Source organism: Tachysurus fulvidraco, chromosome 22, assembly GCF_022655615.1.
Source record: "Tachysurus fulvidraco isolate hzauxx_2018 chromosome 22, HZAU_PFXX_2.0, whole genome shotgun sequence".
NCBI classification, from domain to species: Eukaryota; Metazoa; Chordata; class Actinopteri; order Siluriformes; family Bagridae; genus Tachysurus; species Tachysurus fulvidraco.
The window spans coordinates 7,283,442-7,301,088 of record NC_062539.1 but is presented as its reverse complement, the minus strand read 5'-3'; the positions used below and the strand labels follow the sequence as shown (position 1 = coordinate 7,301,088).

Below are 17,647 nucleotides of genomic sequence, written 5' to 3'. Positions count from 1 at the left end.
GAACTTCCTTAGATGACAAAAAGAAGTAATATGAGAGTTCCTGATTACCAGGGCAAGTCATGAGAGAGATCACCTTGTCAATGAATGTTATGGTTTTATGAATACTGAAGGGAAAAAGAAATAAAATCATTTAATAACGTCTAGGCCTGCAGCCAGAACAATGGCTCCTGTAAACCAGAGGAATACTTAAGATATTCTAGCTTTAAAGAATTTTGAAAAAATTACAACTAATGAAAAACAGACAAAAGTCAAACAAACAAACAAACAAACAAATAAATAAATAAAACAGATTTAATCAGTAAACACTTCTTTCTTAGTATCAACAATTTAAATAATTTAATCATATTCATTTTATTCATTTGTTTGTTTTGCTGTGGTAACATCTGCAACTGAATAGTCACAGACTAGTTTGACTTCTGCATTTTTTAAAGCCACAATTGCATGCACAATTAAGGTTATAAACATGAACAGAGTGAGAGAGAGAGAGAGAGAGAGAGAGAGAGAGAGAGAGAGAGAGAACATAATACAACTGGAAATGGGACTTTTTCTCCTCTATCAAAAGGCTGTACGAGAATGATTTTTTTTTCTGTTGATGAGAAACAGTATGTTTTTTCGCTGACTAGATTGATATCCACAAAATGGATTAAATGATCCTTAAAGTCCACAGTATTGGTGTAGATGGTCTGTGAGATTATATTGACTCAATGGCACTTTTCTGTATGTGTCGGAGGATTTTACACAGGCAGGTTGCACAACATTTACTTTACTGAGTGTGTGTGTGTGTGTGTGAGTGTGTGTGTGTGTGTGTGTGTGTGTGATCCTGAACCCAGGTGCTGGACTGGATAATTTGTCTGCTGTTAAGTCTTGGTAAGCTTTGTGTTTTGTCTTTCTGGGCTTGGCAGTACATCATCATCAGTGATTTTCTGTTTAAACAGAGTTCGTACCTCGCTCTCAAACACACATATTGACAATGCAAATATATATTACACATGGAAAGAAAGATTATGCAAACATTAAACATTCCTTATGCAAAGGTGCAACATGTTCTGTATGTGACCAGATTTATACTTCAAGATTTATTTTAGAATGTAATTCTGAATTAATGTTTTTGTTCAAACTTCTTTTAGTCTTCGTCACATTTCTGCAGAGGAATGTAGCACTTACTGTACCTCATCTGCAAAGAGAGAGACCGTCCTTGTCTCCTGTACTTCCTGTCCATCTCATGGATGTCTAACTAGCTCTGCATCGTTTTCTGCATTATTCCAGCATTGGATTTCACATTAATTCAATGTAATAATATTACTGAAAAATTGTGACTTTGTGCAGAAACTCATGCTCTTTTATTTTTAAGAGCATAAATCAAAATCAGACAGCTATCCTATATGTTGGAAGTCATTTAATTTTTTTCTCATCTCATTTAAAGCTCTCACAGGAATAACAAATATACATCACTAATCAACAAACTGGCATCAGAATCACAAAGCACATCACAGATATTTCAGTTTAAACATTGCAAACTCTGGCACATTTCAGATGCCCTGATTTCATTTGTTATTAGCCAGAATTCTAACATTAATGAAAGCCTGTGCACTCAGACTGTAGCGCACAGCATATAACCTGTTCTGATATAACATGTTAATGCTTTGATAATAACAAGCCTAAATTCTTACATATATTCATTTGGCAGATGTTTCTTTTATTCAGATTGCCTTGCAGTTGATGAAGAATATAATGCAGGAAGAGCAGCACGGCAGTGTAGCAGGTGGTGTTCACAGCTCCATGGCCCACGGTTTGAGCCCGAGTTTGGTGACGTCTGTGTGCAAACTGCAGGCCTCTTGCAGCAGTGTGGGTTTTCTCTGTGGATTGACCACGCAAAACAGTGGGAACGAGAATGTGTGTGTGTGGGTGGTGCCTTCAGATGGATTGGCATCTCACCCAGGGTGTATTCCCTTACTTTGGATCCATTAGGATAAACATGGTTATGGAGGAACAATTAATATTATTCAAATTAAAATGATTGGAAAATGATAAAATGAAGGCTTCTGTGAGTTTTCCTAGAAATAGTTTTCAAACCAGATTGTTTTGTTCATTTAGTGACTTCAAATTTATTTGAAATAGGTGCAGTTGTAAATGAACCCTCATAGATTAAACCTAAAAAACAGTGATAGATAATCACTAAGATGACACTGGTTATGTTGAAATATGCTGTTTTTATTAGGAACTATTCTTATATTTTATTTTTGAACCACTCGACTCAGTTGACTGTGTCAGTTGTGTCGTCAGTAGATGTTCATGGTTCTCAGTTGGCCCACAACGCTTTTTGAATTTGGCAGCGGTATTATTTGTGATGTGTTTGCCATGTTTCCAAGTCTGCCAAAGATTGAAAAAACTTCTCATCTTCTAGCCATCACTTTTGTTAAATGGCTATTTAAGGAATGAATGAATGAATAAATGAACAAATGAACAAACAAACAAACAAACAAACAAATAGACAGCTAAATAAATAAATAGAAATTAGAAATTAAATTAGCTGAAATAAGATAAAAATATTTAAACTAAACCTTTGTCATTTTAACAATGTAATTTTGAAAAATGATTTGCTAAATAGTGATCATCAAAAAGATTTGCTGTGAAAATTTTGTGCCATTAAAGTTCACTTATTAACAAGAGGTAAAAATAAATCTTGACAGCAACTGACCAAAGTGCTGGACAACAACATCAAATTATTTTCATTTAAAGTAATAATGAATTGTTTTTCAGCCTAATCTCATACTCGGTCTACTGCATCTGAAACATATGGTTAATTATCATCCACAACCATTTCAAAATGTTTCCCTGTGCTGAGGAAAGAACAGAAAAGCTTATTTCTAATAAGAACAGTTGTTGGGGCGTCAATAGCCCATTATGTGAAACGCATACCTTTGAAGAACATTTTAATGAAGCTCTACAGTGTGTCCTTTTAGAGATGGGACTGGATTTTGTTTCAGAGTAGAAACTGAATACAGAAATACTTAAGAATTAGTGTGGGAATAATTAAACTGAACGACTTTATAGTTTCCATTGTCGCATGCTTTAGATGTTTGTCATCAACTTTGCTTAGACTTCCATTTTAAGTGAGTTTGGAGTAAACAGATTTATTTTATGCTACAGATAGAGATTAGATTGAATAATGGCCATTTTTATTAGTAGGAGATAAAGAGACCCGTGTAAAGTAGTTAATAAGGTTTAAAAAAAGACGATAAAAGGAGAAAGTAAAATACAATAAAAGGTAGACCTGTTTTTTTCGATCCCGTGTCATACAGCAGCCTTCTGTTAATGCTTATCGTTCTGCTCCTCCACACCGACCCTGAAGTCTGCTATCGATCTTCTTCAATACACCTGCAATTACACAGCTCTACTGTGCTTCGAGAAGTTCTTCCATCTCGCAAATCCCATAATTCCACCCTCTACCTTGCCATTGCCTTAAAACTCGTACTATACATTGATCCGGAGCACCACTTCCATTCTCTCCTGTTTGGTTCTGTCCTGCTAATGTCAGAAACTATGAGGCTTAAGGTCGCATACAGGCCTGGCTGGAAGATCATACCGGCTGGATGGATTTCAGTGCTGTTGTCATGGAAATGATGCTCCCGGAGGCCCCGGGACTAAGCCTGTGGACTGGACTGCACAAACAGATTTCTGGCTGGTGGAGAGGAGTGAGAGAGAAAGTGAGTGAGAGAGAGAGAGAGAGAGAGAGAGAGAGAGAGAGAGAGAGAGAGATGGATAGATAGATGTAGGAGGTGAGGGAAAAGTGGTTGACAAGGCAACAATGAGGAAGGACACGCCTCACTGCACCAGAGATGAGGAACAGAGCTTGGGATGTGGAGGAGAAACGATGCACACATAAACACACACACACGCACACACACACACACACACACACACACACACACACACACACACACACACACACACACACACACACACACACACACACACACACACACACACACACACACCCCAGCATGTCTCTCTAACTGTTTCTCCAAAGGGTGCCTGACATTTCTCTAAAGTCTTTTTGAATACAGTAATGTGTAATGCAGCACAGTAATTCTTTGTTTAACGAAGTTAGAGTGAGCGAGTTCCTATGTTGAATATGTGTGATTAAGAAAAGCAGCAACATCTGTTCAAGCTCAGCACGGCTCTGATTCACTGACCTGCTCGGTCACAGGCTCGGAATATAATAAATAGAAGAAATATCCGTGAAGGAAGTTTACTGTGTATCACATTTTCCTGTTAAAGAATTCTTTCATGTTTTAATATGAAAATGATCATACAGTGTTGCATAATTCCATTAACGTTTCATGTTGTGTGTGTGTGTGTGTGTGTGTGTGTGTGTGTGTGTGTGTGTGTGTGTGTGTGTGTGTGTGTGTGTGTGTGTGTGTGTGTTTGCAGGCATTCACGTCCAAACTGCTGAAGATTACCAAAATCAGGACATGAAGCCAAAACGGATTTAAAAAGAAATTGTGGTTAGTAGTTTTCTTTTGTGTGTGTGTGTGTGTGTGTGTGTGTGTGTGTGTGTGTGTGTGTGTGTGTGTGTGTGTGTGTGTGTGTGTCTCTCATGAAGTACACATATATCGTAAACTTCTATTCACAGGCAGGACAAAAATCTCGGGAAATAAAGCCAACATGAATATTGTGCTAACTACATTGTGCTAACTATGTTGTGCTAACTACAGTGTGCTAACTAGTCTGCTACTGCATTGACCTATTCGAAGTAACATAGCATAATTCTGTTAAGATCATGAAAGGCAGATCTCATATCTAAAAGATCTACAGTATAACAGACCATGCAAATAATCTCACAGAATAATAATAAAAATCCACAGAGAAAAGCAGGATGGTGCAGAAATGGATATGTTTTAATTTGAACAAATCTGTTAAATAATAATTTTTTTTTAGCATCGAGTGATGAGGCACTGGCTAATCGTTGCATACATATTGTACATGGAAATGTTAAGTCAGCGAACGTTACAGGATTGTGTGATGTAAAACGCAGCATTAAATACATCTTCAAGACCTAACAAGAGGCTGTATTTGTTAAGCGGCTCTGTTGAGGCTTGTCGATTATACTGCCCGCTTCCTTGCTAACTGCTAATTACATCATTATTACTACCTCGAAGGCTATTTGCTAACTACTGATCTGGCTATTTTAATAAACTGAGATGTTAGCTCACTGCCGTCGATCATTTAAAAATCATTTGATTTATTATTTTTTTTAAAGATGCTTTTTATGTTTTTCAGCTTTAGTACTGTAGGTGACTTTAGGGGTCATAGCCACTGTGGAAAGTCTGAGTGACTCTCCACATGACAGGAAAGATAGCATTTGAGGGAGAGAAAATAATCCATCCATGATGCTTTAGTTAAAGAACACATTAGCACAAGGCTCCTGTTCAGCAAAATACCTGCTTACTTGTACTTGTGTCAAAACAATCCTAACATGTTGCTAATTATCAATTGAAGGCAGTGTTTTCCCTAATTGTGCATTTGCTCAGCAAAACAGGATCAGAGGTATAGCATTGTGTTATTCCCCCTTAACCCCCCGCAGAAACATGCCATGACTGCATCTGGTACGATGTTTTATTTAACGGTATTTGTGAAGCACAGTATGCTGCAACATTTGGTGGAGGTCATGCAGGTTACAACAGGAATAAAGCCGGGTACGAGGAGTTGGTGTTTTAGAGAGCGCAAACGTTTCAGAGATCATTTGGAGCCTTTAGGATACACTAACATTTATTTCAGTCCCAATGCTTTTACCATTATGAGAATAGTGTTACGGTATTTTCACTTGGAGTACTTGTGTGAAGTTAAGGGTAAAGCAATTTGACGAAATTATATCACGTGTTAGGGATGTAACCCCAATCAAATATGTTATTCAGAATGAGCTGAAAATGTTTTCGCATTTAAACAAATACCGATACAGATCGGAGGCACACTTGTACCCCAACATAACCACTGACTTACTGAACTCCAAAAAAAACCCAACACATTTCCACCCAAACCATCCATCCATTCTCTACACCTAGTGCACAGCACAAATGCGCACTACAGACAATTTAGAGACAGTGGAACCTGACGTACCCAGAAGAAGCCCCCCAAAAACAGAGAGAACATGCACACGCATCACATGTGGGACTCAAACCCTCAGTCTTGGAGATGTGGGACATCCTAACCACTAAGCCACCATATACTGTATATAAAATATATACTTCACATTTCGTCAAATAAATTTTCACAGTTTTATTGCCCCTAAAGATCAAAGGTCATGTCATGTGTATCATAATTTTAAAGGTCACAAAAGTTCATGTTTATTATTTGTTTGTACAGGCGTACGATTAAAAGATGATTAAGAGCAGTGTTTTCTTTATTAAGCGTTTTATTCTCGTTTGTTTGTACAGGTGTATGTTAAAAGTTAAAGAAATGTTCTAGATGTTTAAAAGTGTGACAATAAATCTCAGGTAACAAACGCCAAAAAGACTATGACTTTCTCCACATACACAGAGACACATGTGTAGGTAGAGACGCGTCCTGGTCCTGACCACTTATACACCGTAACAGCCTCGTTTTCTTTGTTGTAAATGAATCAATTCGACAGTCCATAATATTGAAACTTTTCATGCTCCAAAATGGTTACAGATCTCTCCATAGTAGTGTTGGGAAAAAATCTTGATATGTGCTCTTATTGTATGAACTATTACAATTGATGTTATAATATAATATATGATTATAATATTGTCTGGACTCAGCCCGGACTTTTGGCCTTTTTTGTTTATCTTCCTCGTCACGTGTCTGCCCCGCCTTCGTCTGCCCCTCCCTGTCTTCACACCTGATCCTTATTGTGTCATCGTGTCTTTTTATGTTTAAGTGAGCCGCGTTGCCGAGTGCAGCTTGGGATCATTAGTTACGTTTACCCCTCGTCATGTCTAGTCTTTGTTAAGTGTCTTCATTTGTATTGCTTTTGTTATCGTCTTTATGTCGTTGTCTTTATCATTTATTAAACCCCTTTCATTTGAAGCTATCCTGCATACAGGTCTGTCTCCTTCCATTTTTTGACAAATATAATATATGTATATATATATAGTGTTAGATGCCTTCAGACAAATGTTAACAGAAATAAGGTGGTTTATTGAAGTTATAAAACTCAGTACTCAGAACTCTGAGAATTTGAGAAAAACAAGAAAAAGGGAACCTGTTTTTTAGGCGAGAACAGGGGAACTTAGACTTAAAAATAAAATGCACGTGCAAACAGATTGAGATCATTGTCTAGCAAATTTAAGGAGTCAGCATAAACAGATCTCCACATATATGCAAAACAATATTATAATATGCAAAAGCTTAGCTTAAGTCATAGTGCAGTACTTTTACTAATCAGATAAAAAACGTAATCATAAGTCGAATACCACTGATATATAATTAGTTGATTCTGAACCAGATGTTATTGTAACCAAAAAAAACCCCCATATCCTAACATATGATCATATATGTCATAATCATATCCTAAATCAGAACTCCTATATCATAGGTGATGGTAGGTGATTGAGGGATTGAGTATCATCACTGATCTGATCATTTTATATCTTTATGTTATATGTAGAGACGTGATTAATGTAGTGTAGGGCAAATGGTTTATATGTGATTGTCATGGTAATCATATACAACATATACATAGTATAGGCGTACAATACAGGTAATCATAGTAAACATACAGGTAATCATGTAGTATAGGTATACAATACAGGTAATCATCTTATATATATATATAGGCGTATAATCCGGAGAAATCATATCATATCAAATCATCATATACAAAACATAGAAAAAGATAGAGAAAAACTCACTCATTGTAATTGTATAAAGGGAGATTGGGAGATTGGTCCATGAGACATGTCTTCTGTGTGATACGTGACAGGGAAGAGTACAAGAAGTTCATCGCAGCATATTTTTAATAATAATGCAGAAGTTCGGCGGGATTGAAGTTCGGCGGGAATCTCCCAACAGGCCTTACTTAATTTTCGGTAAAAGGCAGACTTGTTTTTCTCGGAAATGAGGCAGGGGGCAATGGGCAATTCTTTAGTGTCAGGAGAAAAGTCAGACAGGTCAGGTGGATTGACGTAAGAAGGTATAGACACATCTAGAGGTGCCAGGGTATATATTGAGGAAATTCCTTTGGAGGGGGCACTCTTGCTCCTGCTTGCTTGCTTTTTTGTGGGGGAACTTTTTGGGTGGCATGGGGATGCGCTGTTTGGGTTTTTCTTTGATACTTTCAACTTAGAAGTTTTTTCCTCCTTGAGCTCAATGGAAGCAGTGGCTGATCAGCACCAATAAAGAGTTTTGCTCATTCTCATCCAGGTCTGGAAAGTTTTCTTATTATTCAAATTCAAATAGTATTAAGTACAAAGTTTAAAGTGTGATTAATTAATTGGTATTAAAATATTAATAAGTATTATTAAGTATTAGTAATTAAGTATTTATTGTATTAATTAATTAGCATTAAGTTTAATTATTTTAGTATTAAGTGTGAAAGACTATTATTGACTATTATCTATTATGGACTATTAATTTGGCTGTAATTCACCCCTGGCATATGTCCACTTGGAGGGGGGCTCTCCAAAAATTTCCGACAGTAGAAATAACCAGAACTGAGATGGAAAGGCAAAATTTATTTAGTTTAATCTGATTGGTCAAAAGACTATAAGCCTTTGTATAAGTGTGAAATAAATAACTGTTAAGATATGTCATAACCTTATAACTTCCTGAGTGGATGCGTGTATGTAGGTGGTTTGGGGGCTTGTTGAGGGAGTTTTATCACCATTTTATTTCCTGAGAGGACGAGTGTGTCGTTTTTTTCTGGGGGTTTTTAGTTCGGTCTTTTCACCTCACAAAATCACCCTTTTCTTTTTTTTTCTAAAAGTTTATTTTACAAAATTAGTATATTTAACAATATACTAAGTAAGTGATTTAACAAAGGAAACAGACATAAACAAGGTAAAACGATTTTTTTAAATTTCAATTTCTTTAAATATGCAATGAATGTGTAATATGTAAGCCTCAGGAACAATGTTGAATAAGGATTTGTTTCATATTAATGTACACAAATTAGCTTTTTTGTGTAGTTTATCCTTACATGAATTAAAATTTTAATGTTTATGTAAAGAAGTTATAAAATCAAGTTTTTGTTTTTTTGTGTGTGTCCGCGTGTGAAAAATAAGTGAATAAGCTATCAAGTACCTACTATATGTGTTTCTGTGTGTATCTGGGGGTGTAAATAACATAGTTTCATTTTTATTTAATTCCTGAGAGAGAGAGAGAGAGAGAGAGAGAGAGAGAGAGAGAGAGAGAGAGAGTGTGTGTGTGTGTGTGTGTGTGTGTGTGTGTGTGTGTGTGTGTGTGTGTGTGTTTGTGTCACATAAGACTTTTTTAAAAACATCTATAACATTTATTTAACTTTTAGCATACACCTGTACAAAGGAATAAGAATAAAACTCTTAATAAAGAGATATACAATATAAACGAATACGAATATATATTATATCTAATATAAGATTTAATATTTTATTTTAGAAAATACGCCATCATCTATACGCCCGATTTGCACAGACCTGCATATCTCTCTAAGGTCTTTTGGAAATAATAATTCAATTCATTATAATAATATTAAGTTGCACTTTTATTGCATGTGCTTTCATCAGTCTTAAACGAATCCATAATGCCATAAATTAAAAAGAAATTATATCCCAGGAATCCTAGAGATATTAAATCCCAGCTCTCTTGTCCGTTGTCTGATAGTGTGTCTAGTGAACTTGGAACAAACCCCTAATCTAAAGTAAATCAGAGAAAGTATATTTAGGTGGCAATTCTTTACCTCAGCTATAAATAATAGTTCCTTGATTTGGGAAAGACATCATGGGTAAGAGAGTTAGTTAGTTAGGCATCAGTGAAAGACTGGACAAGGCGTCTGATTGAATCCAGTTAAAACTCGAGGCAGTTCTTATAAGACTGAACCTACTTCCTGTTTACTCTAAACAGACATAGATAAAAATTTATTAATTGAATTATTTTGTAGGACAAATAGACAGAAGGGTATAAAGAAGTAAGATTGGGGTAGTAAGGCCTCCAGAGTGTATATGACTGTAGAAAGGACATTATTCATATAACACACTCTGGTGTTTATAACAGTTTATAATCACACCGTACAGTGTCACCCAAAGGTTCCCTTTTGAGTCTGGTTCCTCTCAAGGTTTCTTCCTCTTCCATCTAAGGGAGTTTTTCCTCACCACAGTCACCTCAGTCACCTCAGGCTTGTTCATTGGGGATAAATACAAACACATTTAAATATAAGTCTAATATTAATCTTGAACTTTTTTATAATATTAATCTTTGTATAATTAACTTTTTGTTCTACGTATGTCCTATGTCTTATGTTTTGCTTTGAGACAATGCCTATTGTTTAAATGCTATACAAATAAAATTGAATTGAAGTGAACCGAATTTGAACAGCAGAAATTCTGGACCCCGTAACAGATTTTAAATGCCCAAGGACCATCCAAGAGGGCATCTGACTGACTGTAAAACAACCAATCACTGCTCGTTTTGTTGAGCGTCATGTTTAGGGGTGTGAAATTGTAAAGTCCCTACAAAAACAGCCCGGCGTGCAAATGTAGATCGTTGAGGAAAGCTGTGCAAATTGACGAGTCTACACCGAGATGCGTTTAAGCTGAACCTGTGAAGTGCTCATTGTCACAGCTGTAAAGATGACGGCTTCCTTTTTCCACGAGGGAAGTATAGCGTCATTCTGGCTCTGTTTCTAGGCAGACTGGTAAAAAAAAATGTGACACAAACACGTCTTCTAGAAATCCTCTCAAATCCAACCCATTAGATGCCGACTTTGAAACTCTTTCTAATTTTATGTGCCATACAGTATGCATCAGACATCATGTCACAGGGAACCGAAATCTTTGTACTTTTTATAATGCAGCATGTGTATTTAGTAAAATCCCAGAACTGAAAATTTTAGTATATGGTGTATTGTGATGCTGTATTGTAATATTTTATTTATTTCTAATATTCTGACCATATCACCTATTCTTATTCTAATATTTAGATTTTTTTTTTTTAAGGCAAATCCTCAACCAAGGGACATAATACTGAACTGTCGTGTCATTTAATATCTTCTGAAATGGTTGTAAATATTACAAACGGCATCCTATTGGATTGTACACTCATCACACTCTGGATATTTCATAGCAACCCACCGCTGTGTTTGATCTCCTAGAGATGCAGGATGATTACTTATGTAGCTATCGATCACTATCCGACTCCTTTCCCATCCGATGTCATTTCCTTTTTAGAAAACGAACAGCGTGTTCATGAATCTGTTCTAGGAATAAAAAAATTAATCGATCTGGAATCGATCGACTCGAATGACCCTGGCTTCGGTTAAGTACAAAAAAAAAAAAGACAAAAAAAAAAGGCTTTTCGTTTATGAAGGCGTGTACTAGGGATCAAAAGACGTAAAGCATCATGGCTCACTCGTAGCATTCGTTTATCACGCCACATAGCAAGTTAGGAGTAATGAGGAGTACTTGCACACACACATGCACACACATGCACGCGCAAGAACAAGAGAAATGGATTTTACTTATTGTAGATATTGACTGGCGGATAGGCAAATGTTATGGTTGAGAAACGGCTCGCTCCACACAGACCCGGCCATTCACCACACTTAATGTGAAAGCTGGCCAGGAAAACACACAGGGCAATGGGGAAGTTTTTCAATAATTAATGGGCCCTTGTAAAAAGAAATCCATATCCGCTATAGTCGGACAGGAGCACGAGTGCTACGATGCATTATGTTACGACACACCTCCAGTACGGTGAAGCCTTCCCGAGCACTTAAGCCTAGATTTGTTTCTGAGTGGACTGTTCATTATAAGCTGCATTGTGGTAGTAAGCAATTCTTTCATCATGGTGTAAGATATTAATTACAGCATGATGGAAAAATTTTTTTTTTACCTCTGTAATTATGACATGTGTGCTATTCTCAAAAATAATAAGAAGGAATAGAAAGAGGATCATTTACTTTTTCGTCTCTGGTTTAAATTAACTGGGGAACTGCCTGTATGCTCATACCATCTAAAACAGGTATTGAAAGCTGTAGAAAGATTCTTTACATCAGCCCAGGATATAAATTCTTGTGTGCTTTAGTAAGGTCAGTGAAACACCGCTTTTCCCTTCACCGTGAATATTAAAAGTGATTAGTAAGCAAGATACGAAGCGACTTGACAAATTTCTCCTAGCTTGCAAATTACAGATCATTTTAGGGGAAGGACACACACACACACACACACACACACACACACACACACACACACACACACACACACACACACACACACACACACACACACACACACACACACACATTTACTGTAGATAAGCATGCTAAATTTGTTTCAACATTTCTTAATTTGATTTTACAGTGTTTTGAATAAGTATTTGCCCCCCATGACTTTTACATATTTTGTTGAGTCTACACAAAATCTGAAAAACCTGCAATGGTATCAGACACACCGTGTAATTCAGGTAGCTCAGTTGTATTCTACACAGTCCCAGGTTGTAAAATGACAAAAGGTGGAAATAGTTCAAGGGGGTGAATACTTATGCCCGGCTCTTGTTTTTGACATGAGGTATCGATCCATTTTCAGTAACATCAGCTGTAACGGTAGTGCCTGCTGTAATTCAGAGCAGTTTGATGTGAATGCGCTTGTTATCATTTGTACACGTCGCAGCTCCTTCACAGGAACTCAACATCCTTTAAACGTGATAAGAAACTGATTTGTTTCCGGTCTAGAAAAAAATTGAAATCCTTCACATGGTTATGTAACTTTTACGGAGGGAGTCTCCAGTGTCGGCTTGATCTAACACTCAGGACTTATAAATAATGAAATTAAAACCGAAATATATTTTTGAATTGTTGGTCTTGAGTACCAACATGCCTTCTCTTTGCTCTCTTTTAAAGTAGAGATGCTTCTCTTTTAAGACACAGATGTTCCTGACTGTGTTATTAAAACAACTGAAACCAGAACAAGGAAAATACAATCCCAGAAACAGCTTCAGCTGTGAACAATAGACATGTTCTTTTAAAGCACAATTATCTCCCACTCAGAAAGAGTCATCTTTTTTTATAGCAAAGCTAAATTGCATGTTTGATTATCATTTATTTATTTATTTATTTTTGATCGGCAATTAGATTAGTTATCCTAATTCTTTTAATAGCATGATGATGGTTGTAAAATGACTCTTTGGGGATTATATTAATAATGCAGCTGGAGCACAAAATAGTCAAATAGCTCATTTCCTGAACTCTAATAATCTTCCCACCCGACTGTAGCCTTTCCACTTTGAAACATGTGGATTCGTAGTGACATAATAAGCTACAATCATGTCTGGGTTCCGAGCACCACAGATCGCCGTACAGAGAATGGGATGAAGAACTAACATCTGGGGTTGATTTCATTGTAGCGCAGGTTGTACATCAGTGATACGGATATCATATACACGCTGCACTATGATGTCGCCAGTAGGCATTTCTATTTCTGGTTGCCATAGCGATAACGTGTATCAGTGGGCGAAGTTACTAGCATTCTACGTCGGTTTTCTTGCCTCTAAACGATGTAAGTTGCTCCATATTTACAACTTTTCTCAGCTTCATCACATCATCCGACACACACATTTATTACATCTTTCTTCTATTACAACAAATCAACAACCTCTGTAAGGTCCTGTAAATATTAGACATAAATACATTTCTTTTTGTTTTGTTTTGTGGTAAGCGTATTGAAATAGCGTACTTTTCTCTCAGATTGTATAGGTGGGATAATCTAAGTGAAGTTAACTTCGTGTCTGTTTTCGTCTGCAGTGCGCCTGGACGATCGTGTGTGCTTCCTCGTCATGGCTCGCATCTCACTGGAAGTGCGTCCCTCTGCCCTTCTGCTCCTGCTGACCCTCCTGCTCTCCTCTTTGTCCCGCACCTGCCTTTCCTTAGGTACGTATCCAGACCTTAACGAAATCTTATCATTCAGTTGTCAGTGTCATGTCTCATACTGCCTGTACATGTGGGGTTTAGTCGAACTGTTGCCAGCTGTTAACAAAGAGAGGGCAGAGGGTTACAGATTGGTATTAGACGCTAATCCGAATGCTTTTCTTACAGTTTGCTAAACTTCTCGGAAGAAATCCAGACACCGTGTGATTCGCTCTCAATTCTGATTAGTCAAAATGTGGTGGTTAATTTTGTATATCAGCAGCTCGGACATTCACAGCTGTAATCCACATCGCACGTTATGTTGATACGCTCACTCGTTTCCATAGAAAAAACTAGCATTAAAATAACAGATGCTAGTGAGAAAACTTGCTGCTGTAACATAACAGGAGCTCGGATTATCTTGTTTCAAGGATAAATAGATAAAAGGTTTGTTATGTAATAAATATAGTCCATGATGCTATAAGAAAATAATAAGCCTGTGGTTAGTAACAGTAACAGTGCACTGCTCTATCCTTGATTATTCACACTCTACTTTTAATAATGTATTAGAATTTTTTTCTCACGTTCTGCGTCCATGAACAGCACCAATAAAACTTAACGCTTTTATATATTATAGAATGGAACTATAGAGATATCCATCATACCATTCACCCATTTTTTATTTCTAGTCAAGCAGATTTTTTCTGATTATCACATCTCACTCGATCGTGGCCCGTGCATGCCCGACGCTGATTACACATCTTCCTCCTCCTCTGCCAGCGCCTTCCCTCCTCGATTGGTTTATAATGATAGTTGTCATGGCGATGGTGTGCTCCACTCACAACAGAGCATGTGACATCATTGCTTAAGACATAGCATCAGCTGACGCTCTCGTCCCTCAAGGTTGTTCGGTCCCTTTGTTTTCATGGTTGAAAAAGTGCCATTGTGTAAGACTGTAGAGACTGTGTGTGTGTGTGTGTGTGTGTGTGTGTGTGTGTGTGTGTGTGTGTGTGTGTGTGTGTAAGGGTGTGTGTGAGTTACATCAGTGGAACAGTTCCCTATGGAGAGGTGTGAATATAAAGCCTTGTGTTGCTGAGGGAGCAGAAGACGTCCCAGTGCTTCTGGAAGATTCTGCGAGATCAGAAGCGAACGCTAAAAAGCAGAGTCAGTGATAGTGAAACGAGAGACGTTATGAGACAACGCCCCTGAGTAGTACTCAGTCTCCAGCGATTTCTTTTTGTTTTCTTATCTCTAGAGCTCATCAATAGTTTGCTCACTGTCACTATCTCTCTGTTATGCTGTGAATACAGAGCCATATATACTTTAGTCATATATATATATATATATATATATCTTCTTCTCACTCACTCATACACTCCATCTATTTCTTTTCTCCATTTATTTTTTTTTTCTGCCTCCGTCGCACTCTATCTAATCGTTCTCATTCCCGTCCCTCGACCCATTAGGACGTTAAATACTTTTGTTCCTTGGTTGTAATAAAAAGGGTTGATTCGCTCTATTCAGGCAGGCAGAAACGTGAAGAAACTCTTGTCTCTGAATGAAAAACGGGGATGAAGGCGGGGGTGTGGAGAGAGGAGGTGTGGGATCTGGTTGCCATGGTGAGGACCAGGCCTGGCTTAGCCCTGACAGATGAGTGTGAGCCCACTGTCGGCTCTGTTTGAACCGACGCTATGGCAACAGGACACTGAGGCAATGATCCTCCGCTTGGTAATGCTGGTATCTATGACTACAACCGCCACCCCCAGCCATCCCTTTCTCACACACACATACACACACATGCACAAACGCACACAATTTGGTGTCCGGCGGGAATTCGATCCACTCTGCATCCGGAGTCGAGTGGACAGAGGCCGAGCTCAGCCGTGCTTTATTAGATTCAGCGGCGGAATTACACCGGTGTCGTATTTATCGTTTCCCGTCGGCACATTGACAGAAGAGCACTAAATCGGCCGGGGCGAGTGCCACTCACGCCGCCCCGACTTTTTGTCTGCCATGAAATATTAGCCTTTTTACTTCATTACAGCATTTGTCGCTTTGTGACACAAATCTGCCCTCCGGCTCCCACACCGGCATGTGTTTAATAACACATTTCTGTTCTCCAGGTGTAACAGGGCTAAAAATGACCTTGTTGAATTTATTGTGCACTCTGTAATCATTGGGTTGTGCTTTGGATAATCATGTTTCCTTTGTTTGTTGCTGTTTAAAGCTTTTATGATATGGGCACTGAGCTGCATTCATATATTGATTGCAACTTTCTGCAGGTCAATAGAGCAGCCGTGTTTCTGGGCTTTATGCACCTTCTATTCGCCTTATTATGGCAAATTGTGAATCTCACTTTGCTGGAGAACAAGTTAAAAGCATCTATTAAGTGCTGAATTTCACTGCACTGAACAGGGAGAGAGCAGTGTGTGTGTTCATGCCAGCTATCTTTAGAGAGAAAGGATGTACTCGTGTTGCATCATTTTATTTTTTTGTAGTAAGACAGAACCCTCAGTATGATCTGCATAATGAATCATTATGCTGGTCTACAAGCGTTTTAGTGGACTGAACCAAATTGTCGAAATACTTAATGTATATCTATAAAAAAAACTGGCCACAGCTCAGCAAACATGTAATCACGCTCTGCTTCGGCTGCATGTCCGGTGTTTGTTTTGTCCAATCACACGCATTTATTAGACCAATGATTTAACTAGAGGCAGTTCATCAGAATTTTATTGCAGATTTTCATTTACTTTCATTTTATTCCTTGGTGGAAAGTAGCAAATTGTTAGCAGTGTGTGTGTCTAGTCAAGAGTCCAGAAGATTTTATTGCCATTTCAACCACATATATCTGAAGCAGTACATAGTGGAACGAAACGACGTTTCTCCAGAACTATGGTGCTACATAAGACAACACAGAGCTAAGGACTAAGTGTAAGTTGTCCTAGTCAGATAGTGTCCAACCTAGTGCAAAAAGTGCAAGACAAAAGACAGTCTAGATAGACAACACAATACACTATAGGACATGACCAAGGCGATGTAAACAATAAGAGGATTGTGTGTGTGTGTGTGCGTGTGTGTGTGTGTGTGGTTGGGTATGTGTGTGTGTGTGTGTGTGTGTGTGTGTGTGTGTGTGTGTGTGTGTGTGTGTGTGTGTGTGTGTGTGTGTGTGTGTGTGTGTGTGTGTGTGTGTGTGTGTGTGTATGTGTGTGGGTGTGTGTGTGTGTGTGTGTGTGTGTGTGTGTGTGTGGTTTGGTGTGTGATGAACTGAAGTGAGGTCTGTAAATAAACCTAGAGATTTAATAGATTTAACTAGTGACCAAAAAACACAGGGATGAGGGGAAACAGGGACTTGGGGACTTTTTGGACACCCTGTATGGTGGTTGATGGGGGTGTTGCAGGGCACAATTGCCCACCAATTTAGTGGACAATTTAGTGATATCAGTCATCTTACAGCACATGTCTTAAGACTTGGGAGGAAACCTCCATTACCTGGAGCAAACCCCTGAAACCCAGGGAGAACATGCAGACTCCACACACCCAGGGCAGAGGTGGAAGTCAATCCCTCAGCCCTAGAGGTATGAGGCA

At 38.1% G+C, this 17,647-nt stretch overlaps 1 protein-coding gene across 14 annotated transcripts in view; it reads left to right on the top strand.

Annotated features, from left to right (window-relative positions):
* Positions 1–17,647, top strand: part of ptprsb (protein tyrosine phosphatase receptor type Sb) — a 125,326-nt gene that overhangs the window by 18,276 nt on the left and 89,403 nt on the right. For 11 of the 14 annotated variants that reach the window (XM_047806214.1, XM_047806212.1, XM_047806213.1 and 8 more), the window contains exon 2: positions 13,958–14,083. In XM_047806214.1, the coding sequence (XP_047662170.1) occupies positions 13,958–14,083 (126 nt within the window). Of the gene's footprint in view, positions 1–4,434; positions 4,509–8,325; positions 8,389–13,957; positions 14,084–17,647 lie in introns of those variants that run through there. The other 3 variants (XM_047806219.1, XM_047806220.1, XM_047806221.1) reach the window with 2 other exon arrangements.